The 21,955-nt window shown below is 40.2% G+C and overlaps 1 protein-coding gene across 4 annotated transcripts in view; it reads right to left on the reverse strand.

Moving 5' to 3' along the window:
- PRDM10 (PR/SET domain 10) overlaps positions 1–21,955 on the reverse strand; it is a 98,589-nt gene that overhangs the window by 36,934 nt on the left and 39,700 nt on the right. For 3 of the 4 annotated variants that reach the window (XM_007082685.3, XM_042957906.1, XM_042957907.1), the window contains 5 exons: positions 21,827–21,886; positions 9,055–9,280; positions 6,996–7,237; positions 5,354–5,557; positions 79–151 (listed from right to left, as the gene is read on the reverse strand). In XM_007082685.3, the coding sequence (XP_007082747.1) occupies positions 79–151; positions 5,354–5,557; positions 6,996–7,237; positions 9,055–9,280; positions 21,827–21,886 (805 nt within the window). The remainder of the gene's footprint in view (positions 1–78; positions 152–5,353; positions 5,558–6,995; positions 7,238–9,054; positions 9,281–21,826; positions 21,887–21,955) is intronic. The other variant, XM_042957908.1, reaches the window with a different exon arrangement.

The following is a 21,955-nucleotide window of genomic DNA, read 5'->3' on the forward strand; positions in this document are numbered from 1 at the left end:
GAAAAATTAGGAGATTGCATAATGATGTAATATATACAATTTACAATTCATATAGAAAATAGAAAAAAGTCCAATCACCTTTCCTTTCTTCCTCAGAAATGTCATGAATTTTCTGGTTCACAAACTCAGCATAGGATGCAGCATACCACACCTGCAAGAACCAAGTATGGCATCAAGAACTAAAGGACATCACCAGATGTTCTGTGCATGCGTAAATTCTTTCTCCTGCTTGCATAAAACAATTCAGGCTTTCCCACAACCCACAAAAAACAAACAAACAACAAAAAGATCGCACTGGGAGCCGATCTCTTTCACACCAGATGGTCAGTCAGGAAGCTCACATGCCAAGACACACTCACTGTGTGTTTTCTTTTTCCTTTTTAAAAAATTGTTTTTGTTATCAGAACAACTTCACAAGAGATAATATTAATAGTCTCTTCATCAAAATAAAGCATAGCCTTCTGGTTGTTTTATCTGTATGTAAACACGGGTTTTCACACAGCTGGAATCATAGTGGCTTCCACCCCAACATGTCACCCAATGGTCTTGCTGGGATCACCAATGAGGATTTCAAACGCTACCACACTCTCCTGAGTCTCCTCCTCCCTCCAATCTCACTGGCTGCTTCTGCTCAGTCTCCTCGTCGGACTCTTCCTTTCTCAGCTTCCTCAGAGCTTAATCCAAGTCCAGGGCCTTCTTATTTTTCCCTAAAGTGACCACATCTATTTCCAGCCAACTCTACGTCGACAGCTCCCAAATTAATATCCCTATCCCAGACCCTCCCTCTCTGTTCCTTCTACATACATTCCATGCCTACCTGGTATTTGGCATGCTTTACAAACAGCTCAAACTTAACATGTCCAGAATTGAATTCTAGTCGCTTCCCTATTGCACCCCTACCCCTGGCCATCTTTTTCATCTCAATAAATACCCTGCCTTCCAACCAACTGCTCAGACTTGAAACCTAAAAGGTATCTCATATTTCTAAGTGTCCTTCTGTCATCCTTCAGCAAGAACTGTGAACAGCTCAAATGTTCTCCAACTCTGCTTCTCCCACCAAGATGCATGCCAAGACGCGCTCTTGCCTGTTGTTCTAAAAGCCTCCTCTTTTCCACTCTTGCTCCCTCCAATCCATTCTTGACACAGGAGCAGAGAAGGCTTCTAAAAACATAATCAGATTTCATCATTCCCATGTTTAAACAGCTTCTCACTCATAAAAAACATGCCATGTTCGATGACGGTCTCTAAAGGGCTCCATGATCTACTCCAGGTCTTCTCACTCTCCCTTACTGCCTTTCAGCAAGAGGGCCTGCTTGCAGTTTCTCAAACAGGCTAAGATCTTTCCCACCCCAACCTTTGCCCTTGCTGGTCCACCATCAGGAGTGTTGGGTTCTTCCCCTTCACCTCCCCTAGCCCTTGTACAGCACTGGCTCCTTCCCATTCCATAGTCCCTCACCTACTTATCATCTCCTCAGTGAGGCCTTCCCTCTCCAGCATTTCTAAATTGGTCCCTTGCCTGCTATCTGCTCTTTCTGCACCATTTGTTTCCTTCATAGTTCCTACCACTATTTGATATTACAGTTGACCCTTGAACAACAGGAATTTGAACTGCATGGGTCCACTTATACACAATTTTTTTTATAGTAGAGTACTGTGAATGCACTTTTTCTTCCCTATGACTGTCTTTTTTTTTTTTTTAATACTTATTTATTTATTTTGAAAGAGAAAGAGAGAGGGGGAAGGACAGAGAGGGAGAGAGCATCCCAAGCAGGCTCCACACCTGACATGGGGCTGAGCCTGACATGGGGCTCAATCCCATGAACCCACGAGATCATGACCCAAGCCAAAACCAAGAGTCAGACCGCTCAACTGACTGAGCCACCCAGGCACACCGCCCCCCCCCCCCCCCCCGCCGCCATGATTGTCTTAATAGTATTTTCTTTACTGTAGTTTACTTTATTGTAAGAATACAACATATAATACATACAGTATACAAAATGTATGTTAATCAAGTGTTTATGTTATTGGTAAGGCTTCCAATCAATGGTAGGCTATTAATAGTTAACTTTTTGGAGAGACAAAAGTTCTGTGTAGATTTTCAAATGCCTGCGGGGTCAGCACCCCTACTCCCCGTTTTGTTTAAGGCTCAACTGTATTTGCTTATTTACATCTTTCTGCCCACTTTCCCTCTAGAACACAGGCACCAGTCTGTCTCTTCTTAGTGTCTGAAACAGAGTTTCAGGAGTTCAATATATTAATTGCCAAATGAATTAATCATGTATAATTGTTATGACACACTATTTTAACTATATGGAAATATTTGAGACCTCATTTTTAATTGTGGAATAATATTCTACAGAATCTGTGTTCTGTAATTTACTTGACCAGGACCTGTAGTTGGATTTTGAGTTTATCATTTTGCTGTTATAAATTCTACCCTATTCCATCAATTCCAAGATGTTTATTTCTCCTATTTTAATATCTCAGACCACCTCACTATCCATGGCATTCTGCAATTACTGCTGTAATGTAGCTTTCTTTCACTACCTGTTCGTTTCTCTTGTACAAACCTGGCCATGCTCTTTACACTGTTTTCACCTCATTCAGTTGTGTGCCCCACCGGCACTCCATGACTTATTAACACTTGACAAGAAATGCAAAATAAAGAAAAAAAGAAAAAAAAAAAGCCATCTCCCTGAGAATAAATAAAGGAAATGTCAAAGAAATGCAAGGCTGGTGTGATCACCTTACAGGACTTCTATGAATATACCAAACATCAAATTGTCAGAAACTTCCTACTGACTTAATGAAAAACCACCTAACTTCCAAAAATATGTGTTTTAATTGAGGGAAAAGACATATGGGTTCAGTCAGTGAGAAAGCATAGGGTCAAAACTTGCACAGAAATGCCATCAGTAGTTTGGAAAAATATCCAAGAGGCAACAGTAGATCATTTATTTTAAAAATATTACAGCATCGGGGCACCTGGGTGGCTCAGTTGGTTAAGCGTCCGACTTCGGCTCAGGTCATGATCTCGCAGTTCGTGGGTTCTAGCCCTGCATCGGACTCTGTGCTGACAGCTCAGAACCTGGAGCCTGCTTCGGATTCTGTATCTCCCTCTCTCTGCCCCTCCCCGACTTGCACACACTCTCTCTCTCAAAAATAAATAAACATTTTTTTTTAAATACTACAGCATCACAAACACCTTGATGGCACAGAAGACAACAGATAAACAAAACACAAATATCCATGACAAAGTAAAACAGTGATTCTGGGTTTTTTTTAAATGTTATGGGCGTCTAGGTGGTTCACTTTGTTAAGCACCTGAGTCTTGATTTCGACTCAGGCCATGATCTTGCAGTTTGTGGGATTGAGCCCCAAGTTGGGCTCTGCACTGACAGCTCAAAGTTTGCTTGGTATTCTCTCTCTCCCTCTCTCCCTGCAACTCCCCCCACCCCCCGCTCTCTCACTCTCTCTCTCAAAACAAATAAACTTAAAAAAAAGTTACACTGTACACAAAGGCAGTTTATACCTTAACCAATTTTCTGCGTATATGTGCCTTTTTAAGTATGCAGAAATGTGGTATGATTTCAAAATTATCTCTAAATAAGTCTAACACAGCTCCTACAATAAGTAGAAAATTACTCTTTTTGGTGATAAAAATAAGCACAATAACATAGCTTAAAGTGGCAACATATTTTTTCTTAATGGTGTATAAAATAATGGTTCATCTTCAAGTCCTGGGTATCTGAGTCAGTGAAACACGGCATTACAAAATTAGAATGTATCTAGTTCTATCTTTGTTTATAATTATTTCCTCAGACTAATTTTCAAGGACTGGATTTACCAAGCCAAGTACATTTTTACTACACACAGCCAGAAATAATCCCATAAAATACTGCAATTTTGTAACAAATATCCCTATTTTTTAAACCCTCACATTCATTGTACTACATCCATTTATTTTTTGCTAATTTAAATTAATAAAAATAGTAACTCAGAGTTGTTTTAAGGGTTTTATAATTATCAACATTGAAAAAACATTTTTTAATATTTCTTTACTAGTGATTCCTCCTCCAAATAAAGTCTGTTCCTGGTATTCAGTCATGTGTCTGTGTGGATACCAAAAAGGGTAGAGGTGTTTTCTCTGTTTTTTATCTTAAACCTTTTAACGTGTATTACAAATACTTCTCCCACCCTGTTGCTTCCTTTGCATCTGTTGTTTTGGTTGTTTGTTACACTGATAGTCTTATTTAATTGTTTCTGCCTGTCTTTACCTCTACAGTTCTATCTACTGATTTAAGAGAGAAAATAATCTCCCTTCCTCAGTCGAGAAGTATTCACTTTGGTATCAAGAATTTACTGCGATGGATAATATGAGATATGAATCTCCTTTCGTATATTTTCTTTGGGGCTAATGAATCATCTAGTTGATGGTTTCAAAGACACGGGTTTTGTATAACTTTTGAACAAAGCCTAGGTCTTTGTTCTCCCCCTAAAAAGGTACGTATTTCTCACTCTTACCCCATTGAAGCACTGTGCAATTCAGTGTTCATGTACTGATAAAATCATTTCTCACCTCTTTTTTCATTTATATCAAGAATTTTTCCTTAGAATCACAGCAGAATTTTCATTATGTCATCAAGAGTTAATATTTAGACAAATTTCTATGGTTATCCCCCCAAAATAGATTCCTGAAATCAGAAGGCAGTGCATAGAATTCTTTGGGTAAAACGAAGTAATCCGGTAAAGAGATCTTGCCTATACATCTAAATTTGATTTTATAAGATTTCCTGTTTCCAACCAATTCTGCAGAGTGTGTAAATGACATTAAGTGACCCCAACTTTAATCACTCCATCACAAATACCAGTCTGTTCCCCAAACACAACTACCTCTTTACCCATGGGCCTTATTGTAGGCGTTGGACAGACCCCAAAGTCATACACTTTTCATTCTGTTTTTTTTTTTTTAATGTTTATTTTTGAGAGAGAGAGAGTGACCGAGTGTGAGTGGGAGAGGTGCAGAGAGAGAGGGAGACACAGAATCCGAAGCAGGCTCCTGGCTCCGAGCTGTCAGCACAGAGCCTGACGCAGGGCTCAAACCCAAAAACCGTGAAATCGTGACCTGAGCCGAAGTTGGACGCTTAACTGACTGAACCACCCAGGCGCCCCTCATTCTTTTTCATTTATGGAATTACCACAGATGTACTGTACACAGCAGGTACTCAATAAGTAAGCAAATTATAAGGAAAAGAACATTTTTATAAGAATCCCACTTCAGAGAAAAAATAAGAAGAAAAGCGTGAAACAATCACTATTTCTGACAAAGGTACCACGGCCCCCAGCACTGTACCTTCAGTTCCTGTTTGGGTTCTACATTCTTTATTGTTGTGTAATACACATGGTGGCCATATTGGTAAGCCACCAGGTTCTGCTCCAGGTGATTCTGGGCTGGACGTACGAACATCATCCAGTTACACAGGGTCTCATCAGACAACTCAAACCACAGGTCTTCATGCAAATCCCTGTCTTTTCTGTCCCCTTTCTCAAGAGAAACCTGTAACCAAAGAGAACGTAAAAAGCCACACCAAAAAAACAAACAAAACTTTTAACATGCATTAGTGTAGTAATATACAAAACACTGCTCCTTAAATTAACCATGTATCCTTATTCTTCCTTTTGTATCTAGAAAGATACAGGCACTGTGTCTTGCCAAATGTAAAAGGAAAAGGACATTTTCTGAGAATTACCTGGCAAAATGTTAAAGTTAACAATCTCACTGTAGCTTCAGTTGAGGCTTCATCATTAACTAACACATCAAAAAAATGCTGTAAATAAGCCGGGAAATCAAAGCAAAATACTCTCTAGTTCCTTACAAGTTACTTACTTTAGGGATTCAACTGCATTCACTTCTAATGAGTAGCCTAGGGGCACCTTGGTGGCTCAGTCGGTTAAGCGGTTAAGCTCCCGACTTCAGCTCACGTCATGATTTCAGGGCTTGTGGGTCTAAGCCCCGTGTCAGGCTCTGTGCTGACAGCTCAGAGCCTGGAGCCTGCTTTGGATTCTGTGTCTCCCTCTCTCTCTGCCCCCCTCCCTCCGTTCACGCGCTCTCTCTCTCTCTCCCTCAAAAATAAATATTTAAAAAAAAAATTATGAGTAGCCTAGTGATATGTATTTCTCTTTACAAAGTAACATTCTTTCTTGGAGATCTTGAGCATTCACCAAAGAAAACCTCCCCATGACAACAGATGATTTCTCAAAAACCACACCCCAAATATTCTCCCTTCCTGCTGCCCTTTCGTGGTTCTCCAGAGTGGCTGTCCAAGAAGCAGACAGCGCAGAGGTTGGATACAAGCAAAAGCATCAAATGTGAAGAACAGGGATCAGTATAAATACACTTTAATATTAGGTGAGCCGTTCTTTAACAACAGCTTCAACAGTTCAGACCTGTTTCAGAAACTGAAAAGTAGTCTTCCTATTTTAGGGAAATTGTCCTCTCCCAAAAATAAATATTTAAACAAAAAGAAGAAAGAAAAGGAGATTGGGAGACATGGAGAGACACAGGGATAAGTGCGCGCACAGAGGAAAGGCATGAGGACACAGAGAGAAGGAGGCTGTCTACAAGCCGAGGAGAGAGCCCTCAGAGGCAACCAACCCCACCAGCACCTGCATGTTGGCCTTCCAGCCTCCAGCGCTATGAAAAACAATAAATTTCTGTTCTTGAAACCACCCAGACTGTGGTAGTTGTGACAGCAGCTCCAGCAGACAATGCAGCCCCTGAGAATGGCCACCTCTCAGAATAATCCCGGAGGGGGCTGAAACTGCAGTCTCCAATGTATTGGGGAGAGAGAAAATGTTTCCCTTCCAAACAAATTCAGCAGGGAAAGAAAATACTAGCAAACAACTGCTATGGAATTAAGAAAATCAGTAGGAAAACATGTGCCTCTTTAAAAGGTATTAAGAGCAAGAGTGAACTATAATAAAGCAGAAATTACCTTCAGATGAATGTAACAGTCTTTCAGCTCGGACTCCCTGACAAGGGGTCCCTCCACAGGGCCAAACTGGGTGCGCTTGGGAATGCGCCTTTTGGAGAACACCCCTCCAAGGAACCTGTCGATGTAGAGGACCAGGGGGAGGCTCGCTCGCGCTCTAGTGAGCACAGGCCGATTGGGGATTGGATGCAAGGGGCCATGCTTTGGGCACACTGAAGAATGAGCGTTATTACACTCTTCACACCCTGCAAAAGAAAGAAAATCTTAAAGTCAAATTCCTGAACATCACCTGATCTCAAGTAAAAAGTTCTAACCTGAAGCCTGCCCCCCCCCAATCTAAGGTTGCAAGCCAAAATCCAATTAACTCCTACAATTATACTACCCGTTCAATTGTAATATACCAGCTTTCATAGACTGTAGACCAAGAAAATCCTGTCCCTTTCCTCTAAAAGCCAGAATTTGCTTGTGCCTATCAAAAATAATACACAGGCAGTGATTTATTTCTCTACTGGAGATTAAGTCACATAGTAGTCCACTAAATTTACAAATCAATTATAACAGTTCTGAAAAGAAAAAAAGAAGAGCTTATTAGGATAAATGCTGCAAAATCTGGTAAGACAAAATAGGTGAATTTTATAGTATGTAAATTATAGCTCAGTGAAGCTATTTAAAAAACCCTGACAATACCATTTAATCAGTTTCCTCAAAGGGAGTCATAGAAGCCTCATTGTCTGGGAATGTCTAACTCAAACAGAGCACGATGCAGAGTTTGAGATTTCAATGCATATTGTGGGAAGATAATGCTAAGATGAATGAATGAATTTAGCATTCCATCCTGCATTCTCTTGAATGATAGTTAGCACAGACCAGACAGGACACATTTCCAGCTCTTTCTAGGAGTGATAACTTTGCACTCAGCATCTACACTCAGTCTCTCTTTCCCAGTGGTACCTATTTGTAAGCTAACTGCCAGCACTAGATATAAATGGCCACAAAACAGAGAAAAGTGCCTGGACTACACAGGCATCCTACTCATGACCCTTAACCACATTTAATTAACCAAACGTCTTTCACCCAACTGCAGCTGTGTGATGACCTGGCTTAGGAAATAGGTACTTTTCAATTCCTACAATTCTCCAATAACAGAGAGTTACTTTGTATTACTATTTGTAAGATAAAGTAACCTTATGTGTATTTGACTAAGGAGTTGCTTTGAAAACTCAGGAATTCAAGGAAAAACAAAATGAGGAAGTTCTCTATTGCCCATGGAGGTGAGCACTGGCCCCAAGCACACAGACTTTCCCATCACCACACAGAAGGTCCCAGGAAAGAGTTGGCGCGTCCACAAAGTTCTGAACAGCCTCAGTAATTCAACTAAATGAGATACGAACTTCGCCATGTAAGCATGAAAATCGATGAAAAGCAGCAATGATTTGGTAGGTGAAAGCAGGAACCCTCCCATTCTCTCCCAAAGCAGACAGTACAGAGAGGCAGTAAGTGTGGCAGTTAACGGGGGTCACACTGGAGCCAGACCACCTGAGCTGCAATCCTGACTTTCAATTAACATCATCTCTGGAAAGCGACCAACCCCATCAAAAGGCTATGGAAAGCATTAAGTAACTCAGAAAATGTACCACCGGTGCCTACAATATAATAGGCATGTTTAAAAGGTTACTGTGAAGAGAGGCAAGACAGCAAAGCAAACTTGTTGAAGCTGAAGTGGCAGAAAGTTCCAGGACTGGACAAACGTACCCCAGTGGTGTGACAGCTCAAGGGCTGGTCTCAGAGACTTGGGCTCCGAACCCGATCCACCACTCATTCCTGCGTGACGTGAACCACTCACAGAGCAGGCTGCTTAGCTTCTTCTGACCATCGGTTCACTCATCACTAAAATCTGAACCCACGAGAAAGCATCAGCGCCTCCCTCACAGGCTGCGGCGGGGACTGAGTACGATGGCACACGCAGAGCAGGAAGCACGGCATCTGCACACAGGAAGCCCTCAGCACATGGTAACCATGTTGCTGTGACCACACACACTCCCAAGGAACAGCTCATACTTACATAAGTCATGCGGGTCAAAGGGCCGAGGCGGATCCGGTTCCCAGTCATCCAGGTCTGTGTCTTCACCATCCTCCTCCTCTTCTTCCTCAGTGTCTTCATCCTCATCCTCATCCTCTTCCTCTTTGGCCTCCAGTCTACCCATAGGGTTCTGCAGTGTTGCCAAAGGGTCTGAACCGTCCACACCCTCAATTGAAGGTAACACCTGGTTATGCACCGGTAATGAGGCCTGGACAAAGTTTAGCCATAAAGTTAGCACACATTTGCTTTCACCTGGCTGGTACACACACACACACACACACACACACACACACACTACGAGGTTCTGGTGGAAGATGTTCATCACATCAGCTCCCTTCAAGACCCTGAAGAAGAAACTATTTCCAGCTCTAGGCTGCCTTCATCTTTGCAATTTCTACCCCACATCTGGGAAAGCTGTTAAGAAAGCCTGGGCGCTCCCTGCTTTAGTGCCTGCCCTGTCTCCTCAGAGATTTCAAACCTTTCCATACCTTCTCAGTGTATCCGTGGTGTCATGTCTCAACATCTGAACTCAATTTTGAGTGTGCGTATGTGTGTGTGGGGGGGGGGGGGGGGTCCCCTCCTGCCTTTTCAGGGTGGACACAACACAGTGTAAGTAATAATTTGACCAATATTCAACCACTTCACTTTTAAAACTAAACACACGGCAGGGGGCGGGGGTGGTGCCTGGGGGCTCAGTCGGTTAAGCGTCCAACCCTTGATTTCAGCTCAGGTCATGATCTCACAGTTCGTGGGTTCAAGCCCAGTGTTGGACTCTGTACTGACAGTGCAGACACCTTTTTAAGACACCTTAAAAAGTTCCCTACCTAAGTAAGTGTCACGGGGTTATATGCTACCCCAGGTTCTTTTATCCAATCTTATTTCCACTGCCCATACTCAAGTCATGTCACTTTCCTGTTCAATAAATAAAGCAAGTTTTTTAAATGCCTACTCCTTTTTTCTTTATCTTCCCATATGTTGCCGTCCCCACCCAGAAGGCTCTTCCCCCACCAATCTCCCAAACCCTGTCGTGTTGCAGTTTCTCCATGAACCATCTCTGACCACTCTAGTCCTCCCTGATTCTCCTCTGCTCTGATCCCTGTAGCATTTGGAGTCACGGAATCCCATTCTACAACATCCCTCTGCTCCAACATTTCATCATCTCACCAGACAGGTCAGATCATTTGGAATCATTCAGTGATGGTTCCGTGAGGCCGAGTTCTGAGTTCTCCCTGTCTCCATGCAGGAGGCAGCGCCTGCACCTTTCCTCTCAAGTAGGACAGAATTGGCGAAGATAAGAGGCTCTGCAAATACTCCAAGACCAAAACCCCTACCTCATTCAAGCATTTTCACATGGCCAAATTTCCAGATCCCTCACCATCCTGTTGTCTTCAAGTATTCATCAATGGAGTCCACATTTTCAAATGAATATGGCTTCAGATTACATTAGCATTGATGACAGCCATTGTTCCACTACTGACCCAGTTTGAACTTGAAAATAACTAAAATCCCTGAGTCCTTTCTTCCTCCCACAGAGTGCTATTAAACCATTTTACTCCTCCTCATGACTTAAATAGCTGATTTTTACTTAAATGGGGGGGGAGGGGGGCAGGCAGATTTTGCATTTATCTCCAGTAATTTCATTTTGTTACTTTTTCTCTTCTTCCAGTCTGCCAAGATCCTTTAGAGTCTTGATTCTGACGCCTCACACATTAGCTATTTCTCATAGCTTTGTATCCAGTGCCAAACACCATCTAGGTTTCAATTAGCGTGCATTTGCATGTGAGTCCTTCTTGCCTCTCCAACTGCACCTCGAGGAAGTAGACCATGGGCTTTGGACTCACACAGACTTGGATTAAAATCCCGGCCCCACTAGTGAGTTACTAAAGCCTCTCTGAACCTCAGTTTCTTTACCTGTCAAATGGACATAGTCATACATGCCTCATTAGTTGTTGTGAGGATAAAATGAAACACTATGTATATGAGGCCAGTAGTAGAGTATCTGGCATTTAGTAACTGCTTGATTTAATAATAATCAACTACTATCACAAGTTCTTTAAGGACTGAGATATCACATACTTCCTCCACAACCTTAAAAGAGCATGTAGCAGGGATTCAATGAAGATTCATTTATAGAAATACATTTGGCCCTTTAGGAAATGACATTAATCTCTTCAGCCACGTAAAGGAACTCTACTGTATTCACAGAAAGTCCTTTTTCAGTAGTGCTTCTTTTTTTTTTTTTTTAAGCGAGAGAGAGAGTGTGCGTGAGCAGGGGAGAGGGAAGGGACAAAGGGAGAGAGAGAGAGAGAGAGAGAGAGAGAGAGAGAGAGAGAGAGAACGAGAGAACATTTAGCAGGTTCCATGCCACAGAGCCCGATGAGGGGCTTGATCCCAAGACCCTGAGATCAATACCTGAGCAGAAATCAAGAGTAGGATGCTCAACCAACTGAGCCACCCAGGTGCTCCTCAGTCGTGCTTCTAAGAACTTCTCAAACTCCATGAAGAAACAGTATTGTCTGTGTTTACAGAATCTGACCTGGACAGCTGTACAGCAGCTTATGATTACTGCCCAATATTTGAAGCACTCAGGCTCCAGAGAGCAGATAAAATCAGTTACCTCAAAATAGCATGAGCATGTTTAAACATGCATTCATTTAACCCAGGAGCCAGACTCGTATATGACATTCCATCTCTGGCTCAGGGCCTTTTAGAAGCTTTTATATGAGAGAACAAAATCCTGGGAGATGCTTCAGCATCACAATAAAAACAGGATAAAACATCCACTGAAGTGAGACTCGTCAAGGAAAAGAACGAGGGACTTCTGGCAATGAAACTGCGTGCGTCACCTCCCCCCGGATCCTCTCCTGATCCTGCAACCAAGCTATTCTTGCTATCTCAGAGTGCGTTTTCCTTATCACCCTTTATTCGAAGCCACTTAAATTTCATGCCAGCGTTAGTGATGAATGTTATCACACACTGAACAAACTAAAGCATATATATCCACCTCTACTCCACATAAATACTTTATCACGTTGCAGAGCCAACCGAAACGAATGAATTCAGTAACCCAGAGTTATCCCAGTGAAGCTGTGATGCATTTTTTCCCAACAGATGCTGCTAGAGAGACTGTGGTTGGGCAAGGTTACCGCTGGCTTCTGGCCACTGCTGAGAAAGCTGACATTAAAATAGTACCAACAACCTCCTCCTCCCCCGTGCTGGAACACTCCTGAAAGGCTGTAGCGACTAAAAGGCTTGAATCCTTCAGCATTAGCTTGAAGAACTGACGCTAAAGCAGAGGTTGTGTATAGACCAGAATCACGCGAGATACTGTGAGCGTTAGTGTCGATGATAATCACTTCTAGGTAACCAGTGTATTTCTAGGTAGCACAGACCTTAATACACAGTGGGCACACCTTACAAATTTGTTTAATTAATAATTCAAAGCCAACTGACATTTCTGGAGAGCTAGGCATGTCTTTAAATTCCTTTGAGGTCGGGTAACACTACCACACGGCTCCTAAGTGACAGAGAGGGAATTCAAATTCAGACTCTGCCCTGCTTTTTCCACTCCGTCACAGTGGCACCTATGTGGTTAAGTCTGTTCAAGGAGGGCACCAGAGGAGGTAAACATCACACACACCTTGAATACCAGAGCAACAAGGTAACCACACCTGCTCCGGAGGCACCAACCAGGCAGTGAGGAGGCAAGCTGTGTGTGCCAAGTTCACTCACAGGAAGTGAGTAAGCAACAAAAATATGTTAATCCTATGCACTTTATCATGCACAACAAAACACAGGACAAGGAAAAAGAATGTGTTCAACTTATGGTACACTTTCTCCTGCCCACTTAATATCAGTCTCCGTAATTATTTCTGAAATTACATAATGCATTTCAGGATACAATGTATCCCAGAAGTGAAATATGAAACTACATTGGACAGCAGCAAACACAACAGAATGCTTCTGGATTCCTACTGAGACCAATTATCATTGTAGCATATTTCCTTCTCAGTGTGTGGGGAGTCACACATGTTCATTTTCAGAAACAAAGGGGAGAGCGTGCTTCTAGGTCTGGAGAGTGCCAGTGTCTTCCTTAAGGACAAGGGATGCACATATATGAAAAAGGCTTCAGATGAATGTTGCCACCACTATAAACAACTGAAAATAGGAAAGTTTTTGCTAAGGGGAGAGGGGAAAAAGCACTCATCCGCTGTGGTAAACTGTCACTCTTAACTTCCTATCTAGAATTTTTCCAGGTCACAGAATGAACTGACCATCTCTAAGGTATTTATTAGAGGCAGAAATAAAAGCCATGCTGGTTGAAAGGAAACTGCAAGAAGGAAAGGTGCTAAGCCAATAGTTATACCACCTCGTAACACCAGGGCTCAGAGAGCTCTCCGACTACAAAACATGAGAGGAGCAGATTGTTTCTGGAGATTAGAGAAAATGAAGGGCTCTTTGAGGTGCCAAGGGCAGCAAAACTTCTAATTAAAACTATGCCTTGATATTAAAACAACAAAATGCCATTTTGCCTATCAGATTGGCAAAATTTGAAAAGAATGCAAATACTCAGTGTGGCAAGGGTGAGTGGAAATAGGTATTCACACGTATCGTTAGTGGGAAGGTAAATTCTTCAGCATCTGCAAAGCAATTTAGAGAGTCTTATCAAAATAACTTTCCCAAGTGCTCACTTCCGCAGCACATATACAAAATAACTCCCTCTCATCCCCGCAAATAACTTTCCCGTTTATAATAACAATTTTCAATCCCAGACTTTAGCCTCTACTACAAAGCTGTAATCATCAAGACAGCATGGTATTGGCACAAAAACAGACACATAGACCAGTGGAATACAATAGAAACCCCAGAATTAGAACCACAAAAGTATGGCCAACTAATCTTTGACAAAGCAGGAAAGAATATCCAATGGAAAAAAGACAGTCTCTTTAACAAATGGTGCTGGGAGAACTGGACAGCGACATGCAGAAGAATGAAACTAGACCACTTTCTGACACCATTCACAAAAATAAACTCAAAATGGATAAAGGACCTGAATGTGAGACAGGAAACCATCAAAACCCTAGAGGAGAAAGCAGGAAAAAACCTCTCTGACCTCAGCCATAGCAATTTCTTACTTGACACATCCCCAAAGGCAATGGAATTAAAAGCAAAAATGAACTATTGGGACCTCATGAAGATAAAAAGCTTCTGCACTGCAAAGGAAACAATCAACAAAACTAAAAGGCAACCAACAGAATGGGAAAAGATATTTGCAAATGACATATCGGACAAAGGGCTAGTATCCAAAATCTATAAAGAACTCACCAAACTCCACACCGAAAAACAAATAACCCAGTGAAGAAATGGGCAGAAAACATGAATAGACACTTCTCTAAAGAAGACATCCGGATGGCCAACAGGCACATGAAAAGATGCTCAACGTCGCTCCTCATCAGGGAAATACAAATCAAAACCACACTGAGATACCACCTCACATCAGTCAGAGTGGCTAAAATGAACAAATCAGGAGACTATAAAGGCTGGAGAGGATGTGGAAAAACGGGAACCCTCTTGTACTGTTGGTGGGAATGCAAACTGGTACAGCCACTCTGGAAAACAGTGTGGAGGTTCCTCCAAAAATTAAAAATAGATCTACCCTATGACCCAGCAGTAGCACTGCTAGGAATTTACCCAAGGGATACAGGAATGCTGACGCATAGGGGCACTTGTACCCCAATGTTTATAGCAGTGCTTTCAACAATAGCCAAATTATAGAAAGAGCCTAAATGTCCATCAACTGACAAATGGATAAAGAAATTGTGGTTTATATACACAATGGAATACTACATGGCAATGAGAAAGAATGAAATATGGCCTTTTGTAACAATGTGGATGGAACTGGAGAGTGTTATGCTAAGTGAAATAAGTCACACAGAGAAAGACAGATACCCTATGTTTTCACTCTTATGTGGATCCTGAGAAACTTAACAGAAGACCATGGGGGAGGCGAAGGAAAAAAAAAAAAGGTTAGAGAGGGAGGGAGCCAAAACATAAGAGACTCTTAAAAACTGAGAACAAACTGAGGGTTGATGGGGGGTGGGAGGGAGGGAGGGTGGGTGATGGGTATTGAGGAGGGCACCTTTTGGGATAAGCACTGGGTGTTGTATGGAAACCAATTTGACAATAAATTTCATAAGAAAGAAAGAAAGAAAGAAAGAAAGAAAGAAAGAAAGAAAGAAAGAAAGAAAGAAAGAAAGAAAGAAAGAAAGAAAGAAAGAAAGAAAGAAAGAAAATAATAAATAAAAAATAAATAAATAAAACAATTTTCAACACATCAATTAGCGAGAACAGTATAATAAACCTCATGCGCCCATCACTCAGCTTCAACAATTATCAATTGAACGCCAACCTTATTTCAGTTATCCTGCCACTCACTTTCCCCTTCACTAAATTATTTTGAAACAAACTTCTGACATGATACGTTTTCATCTATAAATAAATGGCTTAGTAGATATCTCAAAAAGAAAAGAACTTCTGTATTGTATGCACAATTCCTTAGTAATATCAAATATGTAGCTGGTGTTAGAATTTCCCCAATTGTCTTACACTGCTGCATTTTTAAAAAGTTATTCATTTATTTATTTTGAGAGAGAGAGAGAAAGAGTGGCAGAGAGAGGGAGACAGAGAGAGGGAAAGAGAATCCCAAGCAGGCTCCACTCAGCATGGAGCCCAACTCAGGGCTGGATCCCATAACCATGAGATCATGACCTGAGCCAATAACAAGACACCGTGGGGCGCCTAGGTGGCTCAGTTAGTTAGGCATTCGACTTTGGCTAAGGTCATGATCTAGCGGCTTGTGAGTTTGAGCCCCGCATTGGGCTCTATGCTGACAACTCAGAGCCTGGAGCCAGCTTCGGATTCTGTGTGTGTCTCTCTCTGTCTCTCTCCTGCTCATGCTCTCTCTCTCTCAAAAATAAATTTTAAAAATTAAAAAAAAAAAAAAAAAAAGAGTCAGACGCCAAACTGACTGAGCCACTCAGGTGCCCCTCATGCTGCTGTTTTTGAACAGTTAGTTTGTTCAAATCAGGACTCAAGGTCCACATATCACATGTGATGGATATGTCTGTGAAGACTCCTTGAATGTGTAAATTCCTGTTCCTCTTCTTTTCCTTCACAATTTACATGTGGAAGAAAATAGGCCATTTGTCCAAAGATCTTCCCACAGTCCAACTACACTGACTGCATCCTTTTGTGTCTTTTACTTGTTCCATTTTGTCTACTGTGCTTCCTCTAAGCTGAAAGTAGAATCTGGAGATGTAATGAGATTCAGGTGTTCGGTGTTGGGGGAGGAACACTTCATATGTTATAAAATGCAATAGGAGGTACACAACACCAGGAGGCCTATAATGAATGGTTCTCTCTTCTCAGTGATATTAACTACGTCCAGAGGGTTAGGTCGAGCCATCCATTATAAAGTGCCTCATCAGCTTTTTCCTGATGCTTTCAGACTATTGTTGATGATCATTGCCTAGATCCCCATTTCATTAGGAAATGAAAAATGGTGATATTCCAAGCCAATCACCCTCTCTTTATTTATTAGTTGGAATGCTCCTATAAAGAAATTTCCTTCAAGTAATTATTTACCTGAGTGCATTCAGAGAGAAAGGCTGGATTCCTTTCCAACATTTACCAGTTTTTCAAATAATGTGGTCGTCCCCAACATCCTCAAAGAGTGACCAATGAGTTATTTCTTTTACTATTTAATGACCTTACAGATTTGAAATACATTTGATGTATTTCAATCTATTGTTGATGCTTTCCTTTTTTTACAGGTCAAATGTCCCATTTTGACATTTTCAAGCTGGATTGTGAGTTCTTTCCACAGGACCCCAGAAGTTTTCACTACCTTCCTTGCATTCTGACAAGACACTTGAGGCACATCCTGTATATTTCCTGTCCCAGAGCTTGAATCTGCCATTTCCCTTTTATTGGAAAATTGTATTAGAGACCACACTGGCTCATTGTTACTGGATTGATGACTCGGGCTAAACCTTTTCAGTGGTCCAAACTAGAAAACATGTGTTTTAAGAGAAAACACATTATGAGTTTACACAGACATTCTAATTCAGATTTAGCATTCTGGGATTTTATTTAACTTGTTTGATTTTTACATCTGTATCTTTTTTTCACTTTTACAAAAAATCTTGGCTCTTAAATAACTTTAAATATGAATACCTCTAGTCTCTATCATTTCTCTTTGGGGAATTTATTCTAAGGAAATAAGTGGATATGATATCTATGGCAATGTTCTATATAGTAGCAAAAAAAGAAAATAACTTACATATAAAACAATAAACAGAGAATATAAATAATAAAATGCTATACAGGGGCACCTGGGTGGTTCAGTCAGTTGAACACCTGACTTTGGCTCAGGCCATGATTTCATGGTTCATGAGTTCAAGCCCAACATCCAGCTCACTGCTGTCAGCACAGAGCCTGCTTCAGATCATCTGTCCCCCTCTCTCTCTCTGCCTATCCCCCACTTATGCTTTCTCTCTCTCTCTCTCTCCAAATATTAAACATTAAAACATTAAACAAACATTAAAATACATATATATATATATATATATATATATATATATATATATACACACACACACACACACACATGCTATACAGTCAATAATGACAATGTAGCTTTTCAGGATGCTATTAAAAGAAGAAAATCAACATGAAAGCTACTTCTGTTTTTGCTTCTTTTTTAAAAAAATGAGCTGTAATTGACATATAACATTATATTAGTTTCAGGTATACAACATAATGATTTGATATTTGAAAGTCATTTTAAAAGAAAAAAATCAAATACTCTAGTTGAAAACACCATCGACTACTGAATAAATATGCAAAATCCAAAAAAATATTAGCAAACCAAATTCAGACATATATGAAAAGGATCAAGTAGAGTTTATTCCAGAGTGCAAGTCTGACTTAATTTGTAAACATCAATTAATATAATTCACCATATTAACAGAAAAGAGGAGAAAAATCTCAACAGATTCAGAAAAAGCATTTGAGAAAAGTCAACATCCATAGGGGCGCCTGGGTGGCTCAGTCTGCTAAGCATGTAACTACTGATTTTGGCTCAGGTCATGACCTCATGGTTCCTGAGATCCCTGCCACGCCAGGCATGGAGCCTGCTTGGGATTCTCTCTCCCTCTCTCTAAGCCTATTATGTGCTCTCTCTCAAAATAAATAAATAGACATTTAAATATATATATTTTAAAAATCCTACATTAAACATCATTTTTAATAGTGAAAATTTTTCCTTTGAGACCAGGAAGGAAAAAAAAGAAACCTACTAGCACCACTTCTGTTCAACAATGTATTAGAGATCCCAGCCAATAGATGAAAAGGGGAACAAAAAAGAAATAAAATTAAAAGACATAAGGTTTAGAAAGTATCAGAAAGAAAGAAAAGTGTCAGTATTCACAGACAACATGACTGTTTGTTAAGAAAATCCAAAATAAAAGTTAGAAAATGAAAACTGTAGAGGCGCTTGGGTGGTTCCTTCGGTTAAGTGCCCGACTTTGGCTCAGGTCATGATCTCTTGGTCCGTGAGTTTGAGCCCAACATCAGGCTCTGTGCTGACAGGTCAGAGCCTAGAGCCTGCTTTGGATTCTGTGTCTCCCTCTTTCTCTGCCCCTCCCCCTGCTCATACTCTGTCTCTGTCTCTCCCTCTCTCAAAAATAAACAAACATTTAAAAAAATGAAAACTTTAAAAATTATACCACTTATAATATCATCAAACACACCAAATATCCAGGAATAAGTCCACTGAAGGATGTGTAAGATTCACTACTCAGAAGATAGTTTTTTAACTTTTATTTTAAACTTAGGGATATATCATGTCCACAGATTGGAGGATTCAAAACTATAAAGATGTCAATTCTTCACAAACTGATTCATAGATACAATGAAATTCCAAGCGAAATAAATCCTGCAGGACTTTTGTGGACACTTCCAGTTTGATTCCAACATGCATGTGGAAAAGGGGCCAAGAAACTCTTGAAGAACAAAGTGGAGAAAGGATCACACTCTGGAATATATATTGTGGTATATTCATAAAACCGAATACTAGATGGCAATAAAACAAGAAGGAAACAAAACCCCACAGCTTCAACACAACAACAACACAACAACACAAACGGATCTCTGGGGGCTTATGCTGAACCAGAGAAGCCACAAAGAAAGGAAATGAGACTAAATAGTTCCATTTATATACAGTTCAAAACCATGGAATATTAATCTCCGATGTTAGCAAGCAGGAGAGTAGTTACTTTGAGGAGGAAGGAACAAGAAGTGATTAGGAGGAAGCATGAGGTTGGCTTTCAGGAGCTGGGAATGTTCTATATATCTGTGTGTTGGTTATACTGCATGCTTACTTCACAATATATCAGTGTGCTATATGCTTACAATCTTTTGTGCTTTTCTAGATGTATGTTGTAAGTTCATTAAAAAGTGAAAAACACACACACGGTGGACACAAAGGAAACTACACAATAACATGGAAGAGAACAGATATAAAAATGATTATAGAGAATAGATTAGGTACAGAACTAGAAGAAGAGTCAATATACTTGTGACTGATGTTCCTGAAAAGTAAACATATCAAATGAAACTGAAAAGATTTTCAAAAGTCTGATAAATGAAAACGCTCCTGAAATAGTCTTAACCTATACATCTCAAGGACATACACTGTATAGGGAAATTCTGATTCATATGCTGGCGAAGTCATTAGACTTCCAAGGAAAACTTCAAGGATAAAGTATCAGATAGGCATGAAGACAGAGAAGGAATGAGGAAAATAATCAAAATTAGACTCAAGATTTCTACAGATTGAAATGCCAGTAGAGAATGCAGCTAAACTCTAAATAACTGTGGTTAGTGAGCAGGACATAAATATATGAGTCACAATAATAATGCACCTGACACAGAACAGTGGTGAGGACACTGGGAGGAAGTGTCAGCGTCAGTGATGCTCTTATCACAGCAGGAGCCAAGGACAACACAGGACTAGAGCTCAAGTGCAGTCCAGGAGAACATGATGACTCCAACCTCCTTTACTTTCACCTCAGTTTTGTTTCTTCTGCTCAAGTCAATTTAAGTTTAAAGCATTTAGATTCGTAACAGCATTAGGGCACAATGCCATTTGTCCCCCCCCCCCCCCATGCCTGTTTATCTATTTGTATGTCTAGAAGGATGTCTGGAATAATAGTCACCAAATATTAAGTTAATGAGGATGTTTCTGGACAGAATTTGGTTTTTTTTTTTATGTACTTCTTTTTTTTTGTTTTTGTTTTTTGTATTGCTTCAATATTTTATGAAAAAAAAATCATTACCCCAAAATTGAGTAAATGAACTAATCACCTAGGAAAGACAAAAAATTTTTTTTCTGCCAAGTTGTCAAAACTAATTAAATCTAGCCTTTGTTTGCTTGATGGAATCAATAAATACAGAAAAGGATATGATTTGTCAAGAATATACCTAATTATTTTAAAACTATTAAAATAAAATAACTCTGCTATGGACTGTGTCTCCCCAAAATTTGTATGGTGAAAGCTAATCCCACACCTGAAACTAATATAACACTGTATATTAGCTACACAGGGAATAAAAATAAAGAAAGCTAATCCTTAACGTAATGATATTAGGAGGTGGGGCCTCTGAGAGGTGATTAGGTATTGAAGGTAGAGCCCTCGTGAACGGGCATCCCCAGACACCTGGAGACTTCTTAGCCTCCAAAACTGTGAGAAATAAATTTGTGTTGTTTATAAGCCACCCAGTGTATCATATTGTATTTCAGCAGCCTCAACAGATTAAGACAAATTCTCATTCAAGTTCACAGACACCACAAAATTGCAGATTATTATCAATCAGGAATAAATTCAACTATAACTTAAATGACAAAGACTCCTAAGAATTCTCTCTAGATTTCATAAATAACATTAACAAAACTACTGTTCATATTTCAAATGGAAGTATCTGAATCATCTACTAAAAGAATTTAAATGCACAAAGTGCTTACTAATGGGAATTTACTTCATAATCACTCATGACACTCAGTAGTACCGCTAAGTAACAGTCACGCTAGCCAACATGGAAATAAAACCATTTGGATCCATCGCTCCTTTACAGTAAGACTGAGGGGTATCTAGCTTCTATACCTTCTTTACCAGTTTCACAATCTGGAGGAAAATAAGGAAGAAATCCCTCAAAGTAAAATAGAACATACTAGAAATATGGATAAAAGGGGAAAAAAACATTTTAAAAGAAAACCAAGAAGGATCTCAATTTTTCAGAAGCTAGGATAAGAAAGGGTGCTATCAAATTTACATATAGAAATGTTTTCCCTAATATTTAAAAATAGGAAAAGTACCAAAATGTTTCCAAATTTCCAAAAAGAGACATTTTTTAACTCAGGATTATTCTTTGGAACTTGAATCAATATCTTATTGATAGACTTAATTTTCACATTTTCCTGATGAATCATTTTCTTATTACCAGACTATTTCAATATGTACTGATTGGAATGTGTTCGGGCTATGTTTTGCTTTGTTTTCATCAAAGGAAGTAGAGACCATTTGTAACACATAAGAAATAGACAACCAGAGAATGCACAGCATAGGGTGGGGGAGGGGGGCACATTCCAGGGAACGGTAAACAATAAAAAGGCAAAAAAAAAACAACTCATTACCTGCTGAGCTGTAGCATCCTGCTGGACATAAGCTACCTGCCCTGGGTCTGTAAACAGAGTCTAGGCAAAAAACAAAACAAAACAAAAAACATATCAATAAATCTTTAGACAGCTTGCCTGCACAGGAAA

Source organism: Panthera tigris, chromosome D1 (assembly GCF_018350195.1).
Source record: "Panthera tigris isolate Pti1 chromosome D1, P.tigris_Pti1_mat1.1, whole genome shotgun sequence".
In the NCBI taxonomy this organism is placed as follows: Eukaryota; Metazoa; Chordata; class Mammalia; order Carnivora; family Felidae; genus Panthera; species Panthera tigris.